This window comes from Xiphias gladius, chromosome 11, assembly GCF_016859285.1.
Source record: "Xiphias gladius isolate SHS-SW01 ecotype Sanya breed wild chromosome 11, ASM1685928v1, whole genome shotgun sequence".
Classification (NCBI taxonomy): Eukaryota; Metazoa; Chordata; class Actinopteri; order Istiophoriformes; family Xiphiidae; genus Xiphias; species Xiphias gladius.
In genome coordinates this window covers 8,064,557-8,088,331 of record NC_053410.1, presented here as the reverse complement: position 1 = coordinate 8,088,331, position 23,775 = coordinate 8,064,557, and the positions used below count along the sequence as shown (strand labels likewise).

At 44.2% G+C, this 23,775-nt stretch overlaps 1 protein-coding gene across 1 annotated transcript; it reads right to left on the bottom strand.

Moving 5' to 3' along the window:
• Positions 1-4,194: 4,194 nt before the first annotated feature.
• six2a (SIX homeobox 2a) lies at positions 4,195-6,893 on the bottom strand. The gene is made up of 2 exons (XM_040139520.1): positions 6,115-6,893; positions 4,195-4,538 (listed from the first exon to the last, which is right to left on the bottom strand). The coding sequence occupies exons 1-2, from the start codon at positions 6,672-6,674 to the stop codon at positions 4,226-4,228; spliced, it is 873 nt and encodes a 290-aa protein (XP_039995454.1). The 5' UTR covers positions 6,675-6,893; the 3' UTR covers positions 4,195-4,225.
• Positions 6,894-23,775: the final 16,882 nt, after the last annotated feature.

Here is a 23,775-nt window from a genome sequence, read left to right as displayed (position 1 = left end):
CCACATAACTGCCGCAGAAAAGAAACAGTAAAAGAAAAAGAGAGAACTTCCGGGAATGACAGGTGCCTAATTTAAATTCTACTGGCACAACTAAATAAGCTGAGAAACTTTAAAATCAAAATTTCATCTCCCCGAGCTAAATAACGAAAATTAGGGGCATTTCTTTCACTGCTGTTTTTTGCAACAACAATTTAAGAAAAAAAAAATGCTGTCAATTAGTTACAGGATGCAAATGAAATAGCGCAGTAGAGACGCTTAAAAATGTAAAATACTTCCGCGGATACATGTAGCGCCTGCATTTGATGTAAAAACCCCCCGCGTTATTTGACGTTTTTAAATCCACACCGCAGACAAATGATCACAACTCTTGTCATTCACTAAAAAACAGGACGAAAAACGTGTGTGTGCGTGTGTGTGTGTGTGTGTGTGTGAGCGCGAGCGCTGACGATCACGCGGTGATGTAACTCTGATGACAACAATAACCCACTGATTGGTTCGCCCCGGGGTTTTCAGCGCTGGAACCGACGACGGATCTCAAGTCCCAGCAGTTCGGCTCCCAGAAAAACCGCGTGCTTCTCTAATCTATAAAAGTGAACGGGTGTGATCTTTACGAGGCCCGGGACTCGACATTCTCTCCTGGTTGCCTCATGATTTTTCTTTTGGTCCCGGGGCAAAGTGGGACTTACTTCTATTCTTCCAGAGCGGTCGCCCGACGTCGTGGAAGGCGTTTGACGTTTAAATACGTGCAACATCCTCGCCTCGTGCTGAACTGACGGGCGATCAAAAGGCTCGCCGACGAATCCGTGCGAGAAACCGCGACAAGTTCACACCTGCCTAACTGGTTTCTCCCGACTCCTCGGCTGCTCTCAGAGGGGGCCACGAGTCCCGCTGGCAGGATCGGGATCGGCGTTTGCAAGCAGTGCGCCTGGCTGGGGCCTTTTCCTAACCCCCCCCCAAAAAAAAAAAAACGTTTAACAGTCACCCCACCCCTCCAGGGGCACACACGGCGCACTCCCGGTGCCAGTTCGAGTTCACAGTTCGAGCCTTATGGGGAACAGGAGAGAGCGAAAGTACGGAGGAGACGAAAATCCCGGCTCTTTGTAGGGTTACGGAGTTGGTTTGGTGGGAGACCAACTATTCCGTGTTATGTCTCCTCGCAGGCGGCTGTTACAGGCTTGTTTTGAGTAGACCCGTACGCGCCGAAGTCCTCGTTAATTATAAAGTGTGGGCTTCGAGCTGCATGTGTAATTGACCTTCATTCGCCAGGAGCTGTAGCCTGCCTGATCCTTCGCGTTTCCAGTCGGGGGGGGACGCTGCACACACTCCTTGTGTGCACTTTTCGTATTTGCGCTCCCAGTAGATCCGCCCGGGCCTATAAAATAATACATTACTCGACCATAATGTTCCTTTCTCAGAGCTACGTTTGCCACATGCTGACATAACACATCTTTGAAGTCACCATTATTGTGAATTATGGTTTGCAATTATCCATATTTGCTATTTTCCCCCCAAACAACCTGGTTATACCACACGGAGTGGATAATGCTATGATAAACTTGCGCGAGAGAGAGAGAGAGAGAGAGAGAGAGGTAGGAGCGTGCCGGTGCACCGGGGTTACTGTGATGAGAAGACACCGGAAGATGAAGGGCACCGACCGAGCTCCAAGAGCACCACCTGACCCTGTCGCCTGCCAGAGGGAGGGGGCTGGGGCTTCCAAGGAAAGTATGAAAGACAGCAAAGATGTTGCCCTACGCTTATTCTACACGAACAGCTCGGGCAGCAGAGTGTGTGTGTGTGTGTGTGTGTGTCTGGTGGGGGGGGGGGGGGGGCGCTGAAGGTGTTGCACGGCTGAAGCTGTTCAAACAAAGTGTCTTCTTTCAGCGCCCGATTCCAGTTCTGTTTTTTTTTTGTTGTTTTTTTTTTCTCCGCCAAACACTACGGCACTTTTGTTCTCCTCGGCCGAGCGCGGAGAGATAAGGTGTCATCACTTGAACATCAAGGTCCCCGGGCTGGAAAAGCGCGTATGCATTTCGCCCAGCTTCGCCTATAACGCCCACACGCCACATGCTTCAGCCTCTTGGCTGGTGTTGTTTTTACAAAGTACTGGATTGAGTGTCGATATTTTTCCTTTTTTTTTCTTCCCTCTCTCGTTTTGTCATTTTATCATCGGCAATGATGACTTAGGTGAACTTTGACCTTAAATCGGCGATCATCATTAAAAAAAAAAAAAAAACCCTCCCATGTCTATAAATAATAATAAATCCAGAAATAATAATAATTCACCTTGTCTATAAAATCCTCCTTTAATTGACCACTTCTAACCTGTATTCCCTACATTTAAAAAGGCCATAAAATCGGTATACTGCTTACTGCCAGTTTTCTCCTTCTTCCCACATATTCCCAGACTTTCTTGCTTCCTTGGACCCAGCTCTTGCGTTTCCACTTTAACTGCAAAAGCTAAGAACACGAGCCTGAAAAATGGCTTGCGGTGAACGGGGGAGAAGCAGACCGTTTTGTGCTCCTTAACCACTCGCCTCGCAGCGTTTATGATTAGATGGTAGATAATCCCGGGATGCCGACCCACGCACGCCGGCGGACTGCCCTCACGGAAAGGACAATATCCCCTTTCTCAGAGCGGGAGTACGTGTCAGAGGCTAAGAGCTCTTGATTTTTGGCGATGCCATCCGGTGGCTCAGTGCACATTCGCGGGCCAGAGGACAGAGCGGAGCGTGGATTTGAACCGGCTTTTGCCACAGCTGCCACAGGAGTCTCGGTTTGCGTGCGATTTTATACCGTACGCGCATTTGTGCAGTCAGAGCGAGATTCGCAAAAAAATAGAGTTAGGCCCTGCTCGTCCAGAGTCCTCAAGTGCAAGTGCAAAGGCATAATGTGAAAATGCACACACACATTATCCGGCAAGAAAACATCCTGTGATCGTTTAAAAGATTGATGGCTGCCTGCAGCTGCTCCTAAAACATTTAACTGTGGGAATATTGGCTTTGTTTAGTTTTGGTTTTTTTTTAACAATGTCACCTTTGAGTGGTTTAAAGATTGATAACCAGGTGACCCGCAGGAGATAAACCCTATGAAAAGACTGGGCTGCTGCAGAAATGTCAAGAATCATTCAGAATCAAAGAAATCCTCGATTTTTAATCCATGTAATTCTTTTTCTTTTATTGTAAAGGGTATATGAAACTATAGGTGAATCGATTTATGTTTCATCATTTATCGCAAAGTTTACATGCAGTCTCTTTCCAGATGAAAATGCAAATAATAATAATAATAATAATAATAATAATAATAATAATAATAATAATAATAATGATGATGATGATGATGATGATGATATCAAGAGATTAAGATATTGCATCTTATCACGGCTCTTATAAGACACTTGAGAATATCATACCCCCCATCGCCCCCCCCACCCCCACCCCCCCACTCAAAAAAACAGGTAATTGCTTATGGCTCTCTTGGAAAACCCTATGTAAACAAAAAGGCGATGGGGCACCTTTAACTCGGTGCCTATAGAGTCTGCTGCTATATCGAAACCCCTAAAATAACAACGGTAATAGTAACAAGAATTAAGACATTTTATTGTAATTGTTTTCAACAATATAACATGTTACGTTATTACATTCCGGTAAAATACCTTTTTTCTTTTTTCTTATTTCTTTCTTTCTTTGTTTTTTTTTTTTTCTTTTTAGCTAAAACGACCTAGACCCACCTCAGCTTTAGTCTGCACCACCACTGCAAAAAAAATGATCCGTTTTTAACAAGTCATATAATCTCAAATCTATGAATCTTTCGAGTTTTATAGTCCTTGAGTGAATTGAATAGCAAACGTGCCAATGGGGTGAGAAAATGGTGACTGTTTTATTTATAGTTCGAAAATGTCCTAAGGGCTCTGCTTTGACACTTGTTTCTAGAAAATCCTGGAAACAAGCGGAAGTTTACTTTGGGGGTAAGTACAGATACTGTGCCCACTGGCAGTTTTTTTCCCACTTGTTTAAAAAGACTTTAAAGGTTGAATATGAGACTAAATGATTTGTTACGGTGGCTGTTTTCGCAGTGTTCCAGTCTGTCTGCCTTGCATCTTGCCGCAAGTGCTTGAAGCTCGTCTCACGCCACCTTGTAAATTACTTTTCCAAAAAAAAAAAAAAAAAAAAAAAAAAAACGCAACACGGTGCTCTCTGTCCCCTTTCTGTGTCGTGTTTTTTTTTTTTTAAGAGCCAAGGTCCACTAGATTAGAAGACATAGGGTTCAGTATGGTGTCATGGTGCAATGAGTGGTGATGGTGCACCGAGTCTGCACCGCTTGGTACCGGGATGGCGCTGGGTCCCGGCGGGGGCGCGAGGCCGTGCAGGGACGGTAAACCGCTGTTCGCGCCGAGGAGCAGAGCCGGGCTCGGAGACGTGTGATCCGGTGTCCCGGAGGGTGTTTTATCGTCGTCCGAGCTCCCCAATAGAGTTTTATTTCCATTCATGGAAGAAGTCAATGGGTTGTGACTATTGCTGTTGGAGTTCTCGTTGTTTTCCCTGCGAACAGAAAAACAGGATCATTAGTCTGTTGCGGGTCCAGGTCAGCCCGTGCAGCACACTAGTGCAGCAAGGGGAGGGAAAATGCGTGAGAACCGAGCGAGCTGTGACACTTTTTTAAAAACAAGCCGCAGTCGTGTTTACATTGAATGGAAACTAGAGGGCCGAATATGCCGAGTAAATATTTGTAAATACACAATCTTAACGTTGTTTGAGCAAAAATCCTGATTCTTATAAGACGCACACATGGGCCTGCACACACACACACACACACACACACACACACACACACACACACACACACACACACACACACACACTCTAAGCAAAAATAGTGTTGGCCATGCTACTGTGAGCACTGGGATATTCATGTGATTGCGCCACATTTAGAGTAGCCGTAATAAACTTCATTACGCTATAAATGCTCAGTCTGATGATTTATTAATGCATCGATTAGTCATGCAATCGTGCGCACGTGTACCCGGGGGTTGCAAACAATTAGCAAGTCACTGAGGTAATTAGAGGCGATCGCTCAGTCCACGACAGCAGTGAACCGTAACTGAAAAACAACACATCCGTTTTGTCTGTCGAACCTGCACTGAGTAGCCTGTTTCCGGAGTGACCCGTGGTCAGAGACGCCTATCCCGACCATCCGGTCGCGCTCCCAGCCTTTCGGACGTCTGCAGGAATGACAGGCCCCAGTCGTCCGGCGACGTGCGTGCGCGGCGTGGCTCCCGTGCTCGCCGTCCTCAGTGGGGCGACAAGATTCACGCGGAGCTTTCAGCCCGAGGTCAGCGGCCGGCGGGCTGAAAGAAGACGCCGCGCCGGCGAACACCTGACTAAATCGCGTCTCCCGAGCCTCTCTGCGCGCCCGCCCGTGGAGTTTCCAAACCCCGAAATGTGCAAACGACTCCCAACGAAATGTCAGCGGGGGCTGACGTGGGGGACACGTAGCCCGCCAAACCAGCGACACCGCAAAACAACTTTTAAGCGTGTTCTGAGTTGTTTACCTACCTATCTGCTCTGTGTTCACTCCAGTATCTGGAGGGTTAAACGCATTTCTCTCTGATCTTAATGTGAAAGTCAAATTTAATGTTATAGTAAGTGTGATTACTGAAACATAAAAGTGGGTTAAATGCAGCTTTTATAACCTTGTAATTTACCTTGCAACAGGCCTTTAATTTTCTGCATTTCAACCTTTACGCGCCGCCTGCACAATTATCACAAACATAAAAACAGCAAGGGGACCTGAGCTCAGTAAAAACCTTAAAGTATGAAAAAGTGCCCTGCTTCTAATGTAGTTCGCCACAAATAGACGCAGATGCTTGGACAGAACTGGGCCGATTAGTTATGAACTGAAAATATATTAATACCGCCATAAATTGCCAGATGTAGTAGTTAAGCCAATTATATTGCACAAGCTCACGATGGTAACAGTGGTTGTTTGTGACTCAGCAACTTTTTTTTGTATTAAGTAGGACCTCTGCCAATTCTTTGCCAGATGTCAACAGAATAGAAGAGAACGGGACCAGCCTATTGTGAGATGTGTTGTAAGTGTCTTTATCTTTGCCCCTACCTTTCCTTCGCCTCTGCTGCCCGGTCCCTCTGCCTTCGGTTTTTGAACCAGTTGCTGACCTGCGTGGTGGTGAGTCCCGTGGCCTCGGCCAGCTCTCGTTTCTCCCGCGGAGACGGGTAAGGGTTGTGGGTGTACCACTCGCGGAGGACGCTCCTGCTCTTCTCCTTGAAGCAGTAGCTCGTCTCCTCTCCGTCCCAGATAGAGCGGGGCAGGGGGAACTTTCTCCTGACGCGGTACTTCCCCACGGCGCCGAGCGGGCGGCCTCTCAGCTTCTCCGCCTCGATGTAGTGCGCTTTGAGCCACAGCTGCTGCAGCTTCGGGTGGTTGTGCGGCGAAAACTGGTGGCTCTCTAGGATCTTGTAGAGCTCTCGGAAGTTCCCCCGGTGGAAGGCGACCACGGCTTTCGCTTTGAGGACGCTCTCATTTTTGTGGAGGTGCTCGCACGCCGGGAGGGACCAGAGGAAGCGCCCCAGCCGCTCGATGTTCCCCCCTTGTTGGAGGACTTCGCAGACACACGCCACTTGTTCCTGCGTAAAGCCAAACGTCGGAAGCATGGACATGGCGACAACGTAAACCAATAGATTATATTGTGCCTCACTTCCACGTCTCTCCTCTCAGTCTCACATTAAATCAAAACGCATTAAGTCCATAAGCGGCAAAAGGTCCCCAAAAGAGCAGCCTAAAACTTGAACTGACCAAGGTTAGGTAATATCCAATTGCGTATTGAGGAATAAGCTCAAGCCCATTCAGCCATGCAAAACCCCAGGCGACAACTCCTCATAAAGTTGGTGAGAAAGAGAGAAAGTTGCTACTCCTTCCACCGTCCCCCTCCACCTTTTCTATGCCGTTTCAACATAACCTACTCTCGGAGAACGGGCTCGCTGGCTCGTTTTAATAATATTATTCTAAGCTGGCAAGACAAGCGATTATATGAACTCTGATTGGTCGGTTATTTGACCCGGGGATGGTGAGGATAAGACAATAGCCTTAGTCAAATTATTTGCCATGGTTACGCTGTCACTCAAAGTAACCCGATATGCTTTGAGGTGGCTCCCTGGCAAAGTCAACCCGATTGTTCCCTTCAGGAGCAGCCCGCCTACCAATAGAGATATTGCTCAGATTTTTCTTCTTAAACAGTTTTTTTTTTTTTTCCCTCTTTCCCCTCGCGTTGACAGACACCTCGGGCAGCCAAAGAGCGCAAAGCTGGGGCAGTGTGGAGAGGGAGAGCGGCGCTGATCCCGCAGCTGGGGGAAGGATGGCGCCAGAGCGCACAGAGCCTGCCGCAAGTGTGTCTCCGTGCCCACTGGCAGCTCTCGCGTATCAATGAAGGTTTGCACAGCGCCTGGAACTTTAAAGTTAGTTGCGCCGATCGCCTCACGCAAGTGGCGTGGCTGCCCGCCGCCGACAAAAAACAAAAACAAAAAAGGGATTCGAGGTGGACGAAGAGCTCGCGAAAATGCCTGCTCTCAGTGGTTGCCATGAAGCCCAAAATAAATAAATAAATAAAAACAAATCTAAAAAAATAAAAAATAAAAGTTACACAAATTCTGTCGGAGAGGGCAGCGACCCACGTCTTCTCACCTCCAGTCTATTTGGACGCATTTTATCTGCCTTCGCTCCACGTTGTAAAAAATCGCACCGGTCGTCTGCAATCGTCGGGATTTTGGGGGAAAAGGTGGGTTCTCAGGTGATCGGAAATAGTTCATAGCCTCACACGCCCGCCAGCTACCGCGTATTGGTGAAAAGGGACCGCGTGTCACGAAATGTAACCGTGAAAGGGAGAGATGCGTGACAAATGATGACCCCCCCCCCCCTCCAAAAAAAAGGAGAAAAATAAGACTTTACACCTTCGAAAAAGTACATAGAGCCAGGTTTAGAAAGCAGGTCATCAAAAATATCTGATAACTTTGCATGATAATAAACCTAATATCCCCGAGGGAGCTTAACATGTGCCCGTTAACTGGTTTGGTTTAAGTTTACTGCTAATTGAAGGACTTTTGTAAAAATCCAATCCGGTAGAAATGCTACCTCTCTGTGTGAGTTAGGCATGTTGCTCTACCGTTGCTTGCAATGTCGCCCTGATGGGGTTTCATTACTGAACGCGTGCGGCAGCAAAAGACGGCGGTGACCGTCTAAATGAGGGGACGGGGCAGGTCTGACGGTCAGACGGAGGGTTCGCGTGCGCCGCGGAGCTCGTCGGACGGAGAGCGGAGCAAGGGGGGGGGGGCCCGTCGGGCGACGGGAGGGGGAAGGAAAAACGGCATCAGCCAGCACGACGCCGAGGCGAAAAGTTTCCATCCGCGGGCTTTTTGGGTCATCTGGCCGACGCGGCTCGCTGCAGCAGCGGAGGGGAGGCGAAGTCAGAGATCAGTGAAGCCACGAGCCGGATTGGAGGATACGACTTGAGGACAAGCCCCGGGCAATTATTTCAGTGCGATGATTACAGGTAAAGTGACCGGAGAGCTGCGGGCGAGAGCGAGAGCATGCGTGCTAGGGGCCGATTTCCGTGGATCCCCGAGGAGAGAGCGACCAGGGGGCTCTTTGCTGAAGTTGGCGCGCTGTTGTCAGGTGTACGGGGAGACGTGTGTCACGCGGACGGACGCGTGTGTTATTGACTGCTGGGCCCAGGGATGGAGCAGTCGGTAGATGTCTATCGCCTCAACATGGGACCTCTTCGTTGGAGATAGGGCCTGTCAGTTACAGGCACACTCAGTATCGCATCACTCGACACCGCTGCCTCAAACCACACACACACACACACACACACACGCACATACACACACACACACACACACACACACACCGCCGCGTCTGTCTCCGCCGGAAAACCTCTTTCAGCAGCTGTCTGTCATCTCACAACTTAAAATTACCTGTGGACTACTAAACGCTCCAACAGATTCCACTTCAGAGAGAAAATGAACTTGCAGGTAGTGTGCAAAAAACGAACGGGTTTAAAATAATAATCATTGTTATTATTATTATTATTAATGGTTATTATTAATCTGTGTATTATTATAGTATTCGTACAGACCCTAATTTATATTTTCAAAAAAGAAGTTGCAAATAAATATCAGCAGCTCATCTAAAGTCCCGGCGAGGAGCTACCTCGAATCTCAAGGGAATATAATAATAATAATTAAAAAAAAATTTTAGTCAGCGGCTGCCGTCAAAATCATTTGGCCCCAGGTCACTTTTGCTCGGAGCAATTTGTCTATATTCTTCTGCTGCGCAGGCCCCGATAGCGGGGAGCTATTTCATCCAGGTCGCGGCCGTTCAAAATGAATTATTCGTGTAATTATGAAGTTAGTTTATCACAAGAGATGGGGAGTCCTGTAAGAGGAGCCTGATCCCTGTTTCCGCGTTGTGTTCTCCCTCTGTTTAATAAATTGACTTGGGTTTCGCCTGAAGCGCGGTTCTCAGGGTATTACGGCATTAGGCTGACTGATGGTAATCGTCAGGGGACCGGCGCTCGCCTGAAATGGATAGCGAGGCAAAACAAGGAAGCGATTTAACCTCACACATGTACAGCCCCTATACCTTTTATTCCCACATAAAATCAAACATAAAAAACGATGTCATCATAATAATAATAATAATAATACTAATACCATGGCCTAGCAGATGTGCAACTGAACCACTCGCCGACTACTTTTTAACCTGCTGACTTGGACTCAGCCGGCTCACGGAGGATCTGCGGAGAGGGCTGGAGCGCAGCGAGCCGGAGAGACGGGAGGAAAAAAATGCGAGCGCCTCCGAACGCAGTCTGACAGACGTGACATTTTAAAAATAAAAAAAAAGCCGATTTTTCAGATAAAAACTTATCACCTCGGTCCATCTAACACAAACACCCGAAGGCCTCGAAACTGAGCCCGGAACACACGGGAGGCTCCCCCACCGGCGAGAGGGGCGCCGCCCTTACCCGCGGCGCTCACTCCGTTTTCCAGCGAGGTTACGGTCATCGTCTCATCTCTACGTTTCCCATCAAAGGCCGTTCGCGGAGGCGATGTAAAGCCTATTCATTTGCCCACGCTAAAAACACTCATCCGAGGCTGTCAACTGGAAACAGGCACGTTGCTATATTTTATTTCTTATGTTTTTGTGTTGTTTTTTTTCTTGAACATTTTGGTCAACTTCTTCAGACCCTTTGCTTTAACTGCCGGCCGCCGAGCTCCCTGCCTCCCCGTAGGCTCTTGCTGTGTGTCCCTGCTATCAGCAGTTACACGAAAGGCCCGTGAGCCTAGTTCATCCGTGCCTCACTCAGCCCTTAGTCACTTGGATTATTATGGGCAATGATGGGTGCAGATGTTACCGAAATAGGGCCTGGGGCCGCAAGGAGCTTCAGATGGGGGGCCATTAGGGCTCGAATCAGATGTGGTTCTGATGAGATGATGCACTATATGAGCAGGAATCTTTGGAGAACAGGTATACAGGTATAAAAGGTATCAGCCCTCTTTGTAATTTCTGCCAAACATGAAATCAAAGCAGACGCAGGACCGTGGGATAAAATCCTGCTCAGCCTTTTTTGGCATTTTAATATGAAAAAGTTTGAGATAATTTTTCCCTGAACAGACTGTCCCGCTCATCATGTTCACACCTCCTGGATCAACACCTGCCCACTCAGTCCTTGTTGCCCCCGGATAAACTCGTCGTATCGAAACACTTATTAAACTGTGGATTTGAATGCATCCGATTAGAGAGTTTAAAGGTCAGGGAAGCGGGACGTTACTACAGCAGAGAGGATATATTAGAACAGAGCGAATGCAAGAGTTCAACAAGCATATTAAAATGTGAATGCAAATATAAAGCATCCTTCACTGTGTTGGGCTGTTCACGGTCAGAGCTGCTGGGTATGTGCACCGGCAGTGACAGGGCAAATCAGGGTCCAGTGTCTGGCCCTTGACAGTGTTTGTAAACCACTTGTTTCCACGGATCAGTTTGATCAGAGGGCTCTGGCTCTGAAACGGTAATTATTACGCCTGCTGATGAATGGAGATCACATTTCCCCTAATAGCCAACCCCCTATTTTCACAACCTCCCACCGCTCACCACGGCCACTCTCCACCACGACCTCCACTAATTGAGCTGATTATTGCAAGATGTGTGTTTTGGTGTGTGTTGCAAAGTATATGTGTTGGGACGGGGGTACATGGGAGGGGACGTGGCTTTTATCCTGTAAGACTGCTACATGCACCGACCTGAGACAAGCGCAACAAGGGGTTGATGAGTAACATTCTTTCAGACAGACAGCCAAATGTTGGGCAGAGAGAGAGAGAGAAATTATTAAAGCCAGAACCTCTGTGTCTATACCGGTTAAGGGGATATGAATGAGGGTCTATCCAATAATTGGTTGTTTACATCTATCTTGTTACCCCAGAGGCCAGGGCTATCCTATAGAGCAAGGAGGAGATTTCACTAAAAATGCACAGGCAAGCAGCAGGGAGGGGTGAGGGCGTAGGGGTGGGGCAGAGGGGCGTGTGTGTGTGTGTGTGTGTGTGTGTGTGTGTGTGTGTGTGCGTGTCTGTGTGGAGGTCTTGTCTTAATTTCCAGAAGGCTCTGACTGGCTGGCAGGTTCATCAGATTGGATGGTTTACATTTCAGGTCCAGTCTAGAATAGGTAGGCCTGCACAAAAATGCAACAATTTAACAGGCAGTTAACAGGTGAGTCCAGCATCGCCTTCAGCTGATGATCATCACGGGACGAATAACAGCATGAACAGAATCAGGTAGAAGAGACAATAACTTCTTTTTCTTTTTTTCTTGAAACACCTTTTCCACGTTCAGCCTATTTCCACTATCAACCTCTATGAATTGAGTATGGTCAGTTCAGTGTAATACTTACACAGTGTGAACTGACTATGGTCTAAATTTAACATTTCTGCGAATATGGGTTGCTGAATGCTGATGTTATGCATAAAGACTCAATATCAGATCTTTCCAATGTTCCACGATCTGTAAATTTGACAGGAAGCAAAACATCCAGCGTTAACAAATTATTTTACTCTTTTTCAGGGTGGAAAAGCTTCTGAGACAACACTGACTATATAATAATAAACTCTCCCCTGAAACCAATGTAATTAAATTCTGGGTTAACAGTTTGTGCATTGTTCCCTCGTGCTTAATTTATGCTTTGATTAAGTATTATTCACAAAATCCGGTTTTTCATCACTTGATGAAATATCTGGATGACAAGTTAATCAAAAAGATACATAGGACGGAAACATAAACGTATTTATCATTGTCTTAAACGAGCAAAATCTGGCTAAAATCAGTTTTGTTGAATTTACCTTTCCCATAATTGTAATCCGAATGTTTTCTGGAGTGAAGAGGACAAACTAAAAGCCCTGAAATTAAGCACAGTCTATGGCCTCACGCAGCTACATCTGTTACCCACTGGCACACTCCAATGCCCACCCTCTACCACCACACCGCTGTGGAACAAACTTGCACCAAAACTGCAGTTGGCCCGAACACTGGCGCAAACAGCAACAAGTGTCTGTTTTTCTGCAAGGCTGTGCATTGGCCCTTGTGTGTGTGTGCGTGTGCGTGCGCGTGCGTGTGCGTATGTGTGTGGAGGTCTTGTCTTAATTTCCAGAAGGCTCTGACTGGCTGGCAGGTTCATCAGATTGATGGCTTCTTGCATTTCAGGTCCAGTCTAGAATAGGTAGGGCTTCTGCACAAATGCAAAATAATTCTAATAACAGGCAGTTAACAGGTGAGTCCAGCATCATTTCAGCTGATGACTGACCTAACCAACAGCATGAACAGAATCAGGCAGGAAGAGACAATTGTAACTTTTTTTCTTTTTTTTCTAAACACTTTTTCCATCGCTCAGCCTATTTCAATTATCGTCTCTAAGTATTCGAGTATAAATTAGTGTACATTTACAGTGTGAACTGACTATGGTCTAAATTTAACATTTCTATAATATGGGTTGCTGAATGCCGATGTTATTTATTAAAGACTCACATCAGACCTTCCAATGTTCCACGATCTGTAAATTTGATAGGGAAGCAAAACATCCAGCGTTAATAACAAATTATTTTACTTCTTTTCTGTGTGGAAAGTTTGAGACAACACTGACTATAATAATAAATCCTCCCTCGAAACCAATGTACTAAATTCTGCTAATAGTTTAAGATTGTTCCTCGTATTAATTTATGCTTGATTAAGTATTATTCACAAAACTGCTTTTTTCATCACTTGATCCTGAAATATCTGATGACAAGTTAATCAAAGATATAGGACGGAAACATAAACGTGATGACTATTGTCTTAAACGAAAGCAAAATTTGGCTAAAATTCAGTTTTTTGTTGAATTTTACCTTTCCCATAATTGTAATCCGAATGTTTTCTGGAGTGAAGAGGACAAACTAAAAGCCCTGAAATTAAGCACAGTCTATGGCCTCACGCAGCTACATCTGTTACCCACTGGCACACTCCAATGCCCACCCTCTACCACCACACCGCTGTGGAACAAACTTGCACCAAAACTGCAGTTGGCCCGAACACTGGCGCAAACAGCAACAAGTGTCTGTTTTTCTGCAAGGCTGTGCATTGGCCCTTGTGTGTGTGTGTGTGCGTGTCTGTGTGGAGGTCTTGTCTTAATTTCCAGAAGGCTCTGACTGGCTGGCAGGTTCATCAGATTGGATGGTTTACATTTCAGGTCCAGTCTAGAATAGGTAGGCCTGCACAAAAATGCAACAATTTAACAGGCAGTTAACAGGTGAGTCCAGCATCGCCTTCAGCTGATGATCATCACGGGACAAATAACAGCATGAACAGAATCAGGTAGAAGAGACAATAACTTCTTTTTCTTTTTTCTTGAAACACCTTTTCCACGTTCAGCCTATTTCCACTATCAACCTCTATGAATTGAGTATGGTCAGTTCAGTGTAATACTTACACAGTGTGAACTGACTATGGTCTAAATTTAACATTTCTGCGAATATGGGTTGCTGAATGCTGATGTTATGCATAAAGACTCAATATCAGATCTTTCCAATGTTCCACGATCTGTAAATTTGACAGGAAGCAAAACATCCAGCGTTAACAAATTATTTTACTCTTTTTCAGGGTGGAAAAGCTTCTGAGACAACACTGACTATATAATAATAAACTCTCCCTGAAACTAATTCAGTATGTAAGGATTCTTGTGTGCAGTTGATTCAGTTTGTAATGCTGCATACTGACAATAAATTGTAAATCTAGCTAGAACTTAACCTGCTTCTTTGGAGTATTTTGCTATGGCAAGCAACTAAGAAACCACCAAGGGACCAATATGTAGGATCAGATTAGCCTTAGCTTGCTCTGCATCCAAGTGGAAAGAAGCCTGGGACATATAATTGGATCATGATAACAAACTGCTTCTGATCTTTTAACATTTGAAATAGCAAATAAATTACTCTTTTGGCCAGAAACATGAAAGAAAAGTTTGACCCACCCCTAAAACAAATAAAAAGAAGACTCGACTGTGATACCACAATGTTATTTCAGTGTGAATATGGCCAGAGCTCGGAGCAGAAAATATTTTGGAAACTGGTTTTACTAAAACACCGAAGGAAGCAAGGAGACACAAAACAACATGTCGAATTACCCAGAGAGAGCTCTGCAGTTTAAGTGCAGCTTTTAAACTCTGTTTGCTTGTTAAATTATTTACTCTCAGAAAACATAGCTTGGATAGCCAGAAAGTGTGTGAAGGCTTAGATTGGGTCTTCTCTTTAAGTTAAACCGGGGGACTTAGGTATGAATATGTGAATCTTATACATCTTACAGTATAGCATCCCTTTACATACAATACAAGCTTTTTGCTCAAAGCAAAAGTCTGCAGCACTGCTTAATGTTTTTCCCTCATGTAACATTCTTCCCTTTTTACAGTGCTGGAACTCATATGTCAGGAAAGAATTTATTAAAAGTGACCCGCTGTAATTAGCAATGTGCTAATGCTTGAATTTGTATCCATTCCTGTATGCAGGGTTTTTACAACACTTCGTGGTTTCACTTGAAACACAGGCTTGACCCTGTGTCACTGGCCATATGGGCAGTAAATAGTTCCATGATAGAGTCAGTGGTTGTACTGATACTGTACCAGAGAGAAACTTCTATTATACATCATACTACATGGTGTTTTATGGCATGAAGATGATTGACAATGAAGGTTTAATAATATTATTAGGGCTTTGTTTTTTTCTAATTAGCTTCAGTGTGCGTGGGTTGAAATCAGCAAAGCACAAGCTGCTATAACTTTCAACATACATTTAAAAAAAAATATTTCTATACGTATACTTGTCACCATGACATGAAACTTAAAAAAAAAAAAAATCATATACATGATTGCAATTGGTACCTGGAGCTTAAATTCTGACAACAATATAATTTGCTTTGCACTAGCATTAATCACCTACAGTATATCATCCTTGAACATTCAATGGACACCCTACCCTACATCCCATCTACAAGATATCATCAGCGTCGGTTTCAACTTGATTGTTTCATATGGATTAAATGCAATTTCTGAGGTCATTTGAAGCTACCAAGAAAAAAGACTGATAGTCTGCAGCCACGCAAGTGGCTCTGTGAGGCTGTTGTTAGGCACAGTTATGGTTTGTTTAGCGTGCTAACATGCTTAACATTTGTTGATTAGCACTAAACACAAAGTACAGTTCAGGTGATAGAGGAAAATTCAGGACACCACCAAAGTTTTTCCAATTAATCCTGACGGGGACATCAAGTTTGAGTACTTGTTGGGACTCAAAACCACAAATGTCAACCTCATGGTGACACTCCTGGAAAAGTCAGGTCATCACCAAAGTCATTATGATACTTCATCTGGGAACCATGAATGTCCGTACAAAATTTGGTGCCAATCCATTAAGTAAACGTCGACACATTTCACAGCCACTTTGACTTGCTTGTGGCATTAGGGGCCCGGTCAAAAGGATCACCAAAGGATCACGACAGAGCAACATTGCCATCCCTATAGCCGAGCTGCTAGCATGACTTAAAAAAAAAAAGAACACGCACATAAAAAAAAGGCATATTCCTTCAGGCAGCTGGATCCTTGTTTCCAAAGAACACAAGTAGCTTTGATTGGGGACTGATTCATGCTGTCATCACAGCACAGACCACCGCAAAAAGAGAAAGTGCCTCTTGGCGCTGCTGCCGTTTCTCTACAGTACAACGCTTACTTTTATCTTTTCAGAGTTTTTATATGTTCAGTGTATTAGTTATTCGGGCTCTGCAGACCCCATTTCCACTCTGAGGCCTCCAAGATATCCCATTAATTGCGTCTACATTCATCGTCTAAATGACTTCCCTCTCATTAAACCAAACCATCCATCAAACTTGTTGCTGTATTCTGCTCACTATTGAGCAAAATATGAGATATTGTGAGGATGAAAGCAAGAGTTTGCTTTGTAAATATGAGAGTGGCACAATGTATTGCTCATTTGTTTTTATATGGAAGAATTGGATTTCATGATTGCTTTCTAATTCTGCCTGCAGGGTATATTAAAGGCCTGTCATCCTCTGAACACTTTGTCCAGGATACTAGCAATTATAGTCAATCTGAGCATATGGCAGCCATAGCTACTTGAGGGAAAAGACTGGGCTCAGGCAGAGGAACTGCCTCATGCATCACTACACTTTACTTAGGTTTAGTTTCTCCGTATAGTGTTGCTGTTTATGCCAATGATTCAACCTATCCCTTTAAAACATTTAAAGCCAGAGCAGAGATTTTAATGTAACACTTTATATTAACAGCAAATGATATGTAGACCAACACAACTATAATAGTATAATAGGTTTAAAACCTTCAGGCACCGCTTGCTAAAGCTCTTATGACCTGTGAATATTTTAGTCTCAATTTATCATTACTACACTATGTTCGTTTTCTTTTATATATGTATATGGGACTATCAAGCATATGATTTCACTGTAATTGTGTCATCCATTTATCTATACAGTATATAATCTTGTCACTTAAGTCTGTTTAGGATCACAATGGCAATGGAGCCGGAAGAGCCGCCCAATTAGCCTTATCAATTACAACTTTGTCCACCTTCTCGTGGAGGATCTCAAAGTAATCTCAGGCCAGCAGGAGACAACCCTGTCTATGAATTTACGTTCATATACAGCTAACTTCAAATCGCAAATACATTTAGAAAAAAAAGTGTTGCCAGAAGCAGGCTTTATCAACATAATGAAGAAATATGTACGTGGAAGACACCCACAAAACATTCACTGTCGACATTTTTCAGTTGCTTTCCTTACAATATCTGCTCATGGCTACTCTAAAAAAACTTGTTTAAAGTTGGGAAAAGACTGTGCTTTTAGATAAATATCAAAAAAGTCCACACTGACTTGAAGCGCAAGACGGGATGCGTTCACTTTAATATTTAACCAAAGTCACAGTCTTTCCCTGACCTGAACCAAACATCAGAGGACCTTGGTCTCTGGTGTCAAAGTCCTGGGCTTTGAAGGCCAAACCACCCACCCTGACTTCCTCCCCTCAGCTTCTATACAGCTACTCCTCTTAACCACCATTGCCCGAGTGTGTATGTATGACACAGTATATTACAACTGCCACTTTATCCAAACGGTGGTCAGTTCTTCTGTGGTTCTGTTTTTATTACAGTAAATGGCCTGAATGCAAGACAAAGACCATGCCAGTGCTCTGTTCCGTACAGTTTCATATACTGAAAACAATGTTTTGAACTAGTGTCCATTTGTCTGTCAATCGCTGTGAAGCTTGACTTGGGAGTGTCACGGCCAGACTGTGTGCCTGAGCTTTCCACCACGTCAATGTGGTGGGAGTTACGACTGAAGCATTTGCATCAGTACTATAGCCCCGCATAGAACTGCCATCACTGCGTCTGCGAGGATTCAATTCTACTTAGTTTCCCTGAGAGTGTAGTGGTTTACTCTGAGAGGGCTCTCCAGACCACCAAGAAAAAGGGTGAGACAAGCAGATAATGATATACAGCATGAGCAACGGCAGACCCAAAGCTTTTTTGTACCAGCTCTGGGGGTCATCTCTTGTGAAGACGTGCCTGTTGGCGTGCAGAGGGATGATGAGCTTTCACACAAGCAGAAAGAGGGGATTACTGTCAATTGCTCCCAAATTGCAATAATACCCGCTGCGGGGGCCACCCACACATGTGCTGAGAGAAAGTGATAAATTGCTACATATGTCCATTCCACAGTGGCAACTCCTGACATCAGCACACTGCCCACAACAATCTCCAGTCTTTTATGCTGCGTGACACGTGGAAACAAGTGGAAAGGCCCTCACTGTGAGAGGAACTGAAAGTCTAAAGTGTTTTCTTGGATAGGGAGGTTCACAATAGAGCACTGTTTCATTAGCTTAATATATGTTAGCAGACTACATTTTTCTTTTATAACATGGTATATCCATGTCTAAATCAGTAGCTTGTCAGGAGCCAAGAAAAACAAGCTGAATTCCCCATGTCTGAATCTTTGACACATCTATCGTGATTTCACAATTTGTGTTTTGTAACATTTTACTACCTGACTCACAAAGTTCATACAAGATTACTGTAAAACTACTACATTTTAATCAAAATCCCAGCGACCTCTCGTACTGGAAAATAATGTATTAAAGAATTCCACCACTCAAGGAATTTTTTAGCTACTCAAAATAAATACGACATATCATATTATGAAACCAAACCCTTCAATGTGTTCTCATGTAGGAATAAATGGTAATTAGTTCTGATCATATCATTCCTCTGCGAGAGAGCCCGGCAGATGGCTAATCCAGTCCCAGTATCTAATCAGAGCAGTCATTCTAATGACAGAGTAATTTCATAAGAGGCCTTTGTTTCAGAATTTTCAGGAGCAGCATGGGAGAGATCAGAGATATTCATCATCAGCACAGATTAGAAACAGGCCCTAATAAATGACACATTTGCTTCCTGCCCTTCTATGTTATGGCAGAATGCAGTGAATGTGGTACAGTGTGTGTGTGTGTGTGTGTGTGTGTGTGTGCGTGTGTGTGTGTGTGTATTTGTGTGGGGAAGGAATGACATGGCTGGAGTGTGTGGGTGGACAGCAGCTGCAGCATGTTCTTTTCTGAATATGTATGTGTACATATGCACGTGTGCACTGGTGTGTGTGTGTTTGTGTGTGGACGTGGAGGGCGAGGTGTCTATATCTGTTCAGTTTTTGTTTGCCCGAGAGGAGGAACGAACGTCCTGAGTGTATTGGCCATTAGAGTGCTCTTTTGTGTGTGCAAGTATGAGTGTTTGTATGTGTGTGTGACTGAGTGTGTGTGTGTGTGTGTGTGTGTGTGTGTGTGTGTGTGTGTGTGTGTGTGTGTGTGTGTGTGTGTGTGTGTGTGTGTGTGTGTGTGTGTGTGTGTGTGTGTGTGTGTGTGTGTGTGTGTTGTATCTTCAGCAGTAAGAGCATCAGAGTTAATAGACGGGGCATTATAGTAGAATTTACACCTTAAGGTCAGGGCACCAAAAACCAAATCAGTGTTCATAATGCAGCTGGTGGCTGTAATGTGTGTGTGTGTGTGTGTGTATGTGTGTGAACTCTTTACTGCTCTGATCTTCACTATCTCTTTCTTTCTACCGTCTTTCTTCGTTTCTGGGCGGTAATGATAACGAATGCCTGACACGGTTCTAATGCAGAAAAAAATGTAAAAAGAATGTGAAGAGAAACGACACCCATAAAATCAGATGTCGCAGTAAAATCCAGCCATGTTTCTGTGTCTGTCACGCATGTACACACCAAGCTGTGAAAAGACATTATTTACAGCATTGTGGGAAGTCACAGCTCAGCACGGACAGACAAAAAAATATGTAGACACATGACGGCGGGATCTTCCTTTTGCCAGCTTAAATCTCAGAGCCGTTTATCAAGTTGGATCTCAGCTCACTGTTTCCTGCAAACTGCATGTAGCCTGATGTTGTGCTTCTACCTTGGGAAGGAGTGTCCTGGGGTCAGGAAGTGAAAATGACACACGCGGCCACAGATACACAGTGAATCTTTCCCTGACTTCCTCTCTTGCCCTCGCATACACGCACAAGTAAAAGTTAAATTCACTCACCAACGTGGACACACAGAGGCAAGTCCCAGCTTTGCATTAGGTTAGGTCATATTTACATCAGCCAGGGTATTATTATCAATAAAAGTCAAGAGGACAGCAGCTCGCCATAACTCATGAAAGGCAGGGAGCACCACAGCTGTTCAGAGTTCATCTTCCTCTGAAGCAGCGGGGGTTACGAAGAGAGATGTTAGAGCGGGGACAAAGAAAAAGAGACAACGGGGAAGGAAAAAAGGCGATTAGGGAGCAAAGAGCGCAGTTGAAGACACATAAGAGGGAGCTGGGTGACACTAATTCAAAGACAGATATCTAACATTAAGCTATCATTGGGAAATAATTATAAATTGTCATTAGGGCTGCAACTAATGGTTATTTTCGTGTTGATTATTGAATTGATAATAGTAAATTAATTGCTTAGTTTAGAAAATGTCAGGAAAAAGTGAAAAAAAATGCCCATCACAATTTATAGAGTATGTATTGTTTTGTTTAACCGGCAATTCAGAAACAGAAAATATTAAATTTAAAATCATATAAAACAGAGAAAAACTCAAAATCAAATCAGAATTAGTTGATTTTCAAAATAGTTACTGATAAATTTTCTAGCCATCACCTAATGGATTAGCTGTCTAATTGTTTCAGCTCTTGTTTTTTCATACGTTGGTGGAATTCTACGGTTGGCGGAATGGTACTATGACTATATGATTATCTTGTATTATTGTTTAAAAAAATCTGTTGTCCAAATGAATAATTTCAAGCTAATTTACCAAACAGTAACAAATTGATGTATTAAGGATTTGTGTGTGGTGTATTCCTTAACAGTGGAACACAGGTCACTGTACTGAACATTAGCTTGATCACTTTGTGTGAAATTTTGCATAAATTTTCCATTTCATGATACACTGGATTCTCCAGATCAGAAATATCTGTACCATAATATTGATTTTAGCTATATAACCCAACCTTATATAAAATTGTACAGCTTTTCTTGATTCAAACGTACTGAATGTAACAGAGTGATTTTGTAAGTCATGGACTGTTGTGGACTGATGAATTCAGTATGAATCAGTGCGAGTTCTACTCTTGCGCATGCCAGCAATCATAGTTTTTTTTTTTTTTCTTTGGTGAAATTAGGTGTGACGACTCATTTTGGAAAGATGCTCTTCAAATGCTTCATCACCGGCCTTCTCGGTTTCACTGCAGACGCTGGCTGACCTCATTGAGTGACCTCACCAATCACAGATCAAAGTTGTCGGGTTACTGGCTGGTCAGGTTAATCAGAGGACCACCCTGAAGAACCAATCAGGTAACATCTTACTTGACTTAAAGGAATTAGGCTGCGTTTGAAGAGCCACTCTGTACATTTCCCCTAGCGATGTACTGATGTACATGTTTGAGATTCTTCCGTTTTCTCTGAGCATGTCAGCGGGTCGGTTTTGGGGGATTCAGTACCTTGACTTCAATTACATCAGTCATTAGTAATGACTGATCTTTTTAATTTGGGCTTTGAAGGACACGGGTATGCATGCAAAACAATAGTGAGTGAGTCAAGTGTAAGGGGAAGAAAATAATCAGAGGCTCATACATAAAGTAATAAACTCTTGAGCACCGAAACCTCATATTGAAAGTTCACTTATTGTCCAAAGCTTTTATTTTTCACATTTAGATTGCTTCACACAGCAAGTATTTAAATAGAAATCTAGTGCTTGAAATTAACTTCTGATAACAAATATCCCAGTCACTCCCAGGAGTATGACTAGAGGGTGTGTATGTGTCCATACGTATCTGAGTGTGTGTATGTATATGTGTGTGTGCTGCTAAGAATGGGGTGCTTGTATCACTTGCCCCTTTTTGAGGGGAAGTGACATGAGATACTTAAAGACCAAAATTGCCTCACTTAGCCAAACAAACTACCTCCTGTGACACACACACACACACACACACACACACACACACACACACACACACACACACACACACACACACACACACACACAATTAAACACTCATACGTGCACACACAAAAGAGCACTCTAATGGCCAATAAACTCAGGATGTTGGTTCCTCCTCTCAGGCTCACAAAAACTGAACAGCGAAATTATTGAGGGTAAACGGATTCCACTGTAGCTCTGCCTAATGACCACACACACACACACACACACACACACAGACACACAGGCACACACACACACACACACAGACACACACACCTTGAGGGTCAGTGAAGGCTGAAGCAGATAGGATGTACATAATAACCCTAACATGGCTTTTATAAGCCTTCAGCTCTTTTGAAACGACAACGGCTGAGAGAGAACCCAGGCCTGCATATAAAAATACTGAGCATTCTGGAGCAAGACTTTGAAGTTGTTTCTGCCTCGTTTCTACTGAGGAGACACTCAGGGCCACTACAGATACACGAGTCCATGCAAACAGAAAGACATATTGCCAGTGAATAAGAATATGCAGATAGGTTGCACTTTTTTGGCAAGATAAGTGTGAAAAGGTCAAAACACATGAGGGGATGGATATAAAGTTGTCAGGTTACTGTTGACAATCCCAACAATACATATAATATGGGAACAGTGGCTTGCAGATGGGACCCTCAGCTTTTGAAGAATAATACATCCTACTGTACTCAGCACATAAATAATCCTAAAGACTTTAAACAAAAGAGATACAAAATATAGTCGCGGGGTTTTTGGATGCAAAGAGACACACATTGCTCCCAAAAATTTACAGGGCATTTCCTTCCTTGTCTTAATATTCCCACTCGACCCATTTGCAAATTACTGTCCCGTCTCAGCAGGAAATTCAGCTTCCCTCCAAAGGAAAATTTCTGCTCTGATCCCGCTACAAATTTCAAGAATTCTGTCATTTTATAGGGATGGCTAAAGGGGTGGAATGGGCCATGTACAGTGCAAGTGTGTGTGTGTGTGTGTGTGTGTGTGTGTGTGTTTGTGCGTGTCTCTGCGCGTCTGTGCGCGTGAGGCAGAGTGTACCCCCCAGTGCTTCTAATGGGTTTTTTTTCAGGGCCATATGTCCTTTGCGTCAGCACAGCAGTAGTATGGCCTCTACAGTTACAGTCGGGTTCAGTGTGAAAGACAGACATGTTGTATAATAGGAGGTGGAAGGTGGAAGGTGGAGGGCATTACGTTTTGTGTGTGTGTGTGTGTGTGTGTGTGTGTGTGTGTGTGTGTGTGTGTGTGTGGAGCGGGGGGGGGGCTGCAGAGCGTTTTTGAAGAAGCAGATCTCTCCGTATTACCTTACCATCAATAAATCTAGGAGCTCGCTGTAGTGCTGACATAAATTAGCCTGCACCCCCAACCCGCCTCCCTATCTAAAACCCAACTGCCACCGCAATCTCTTTTTAAACACACACACAGATACAGACACACACAGACACACAGACACACACACAAACACACAGTTGATACACCCCCCCCTACTCCTCAAACCCTGATTGGAACTTTACATCAATAGGTGTCATGCTCTCTACTTGCACATGCACAAAGTGCACTTACAAGCAAACACATGCATCCCTGCACGCTTTGCACACAACAGCACTGACACCCACAGTGTTTTGGGTAATTAGTAGT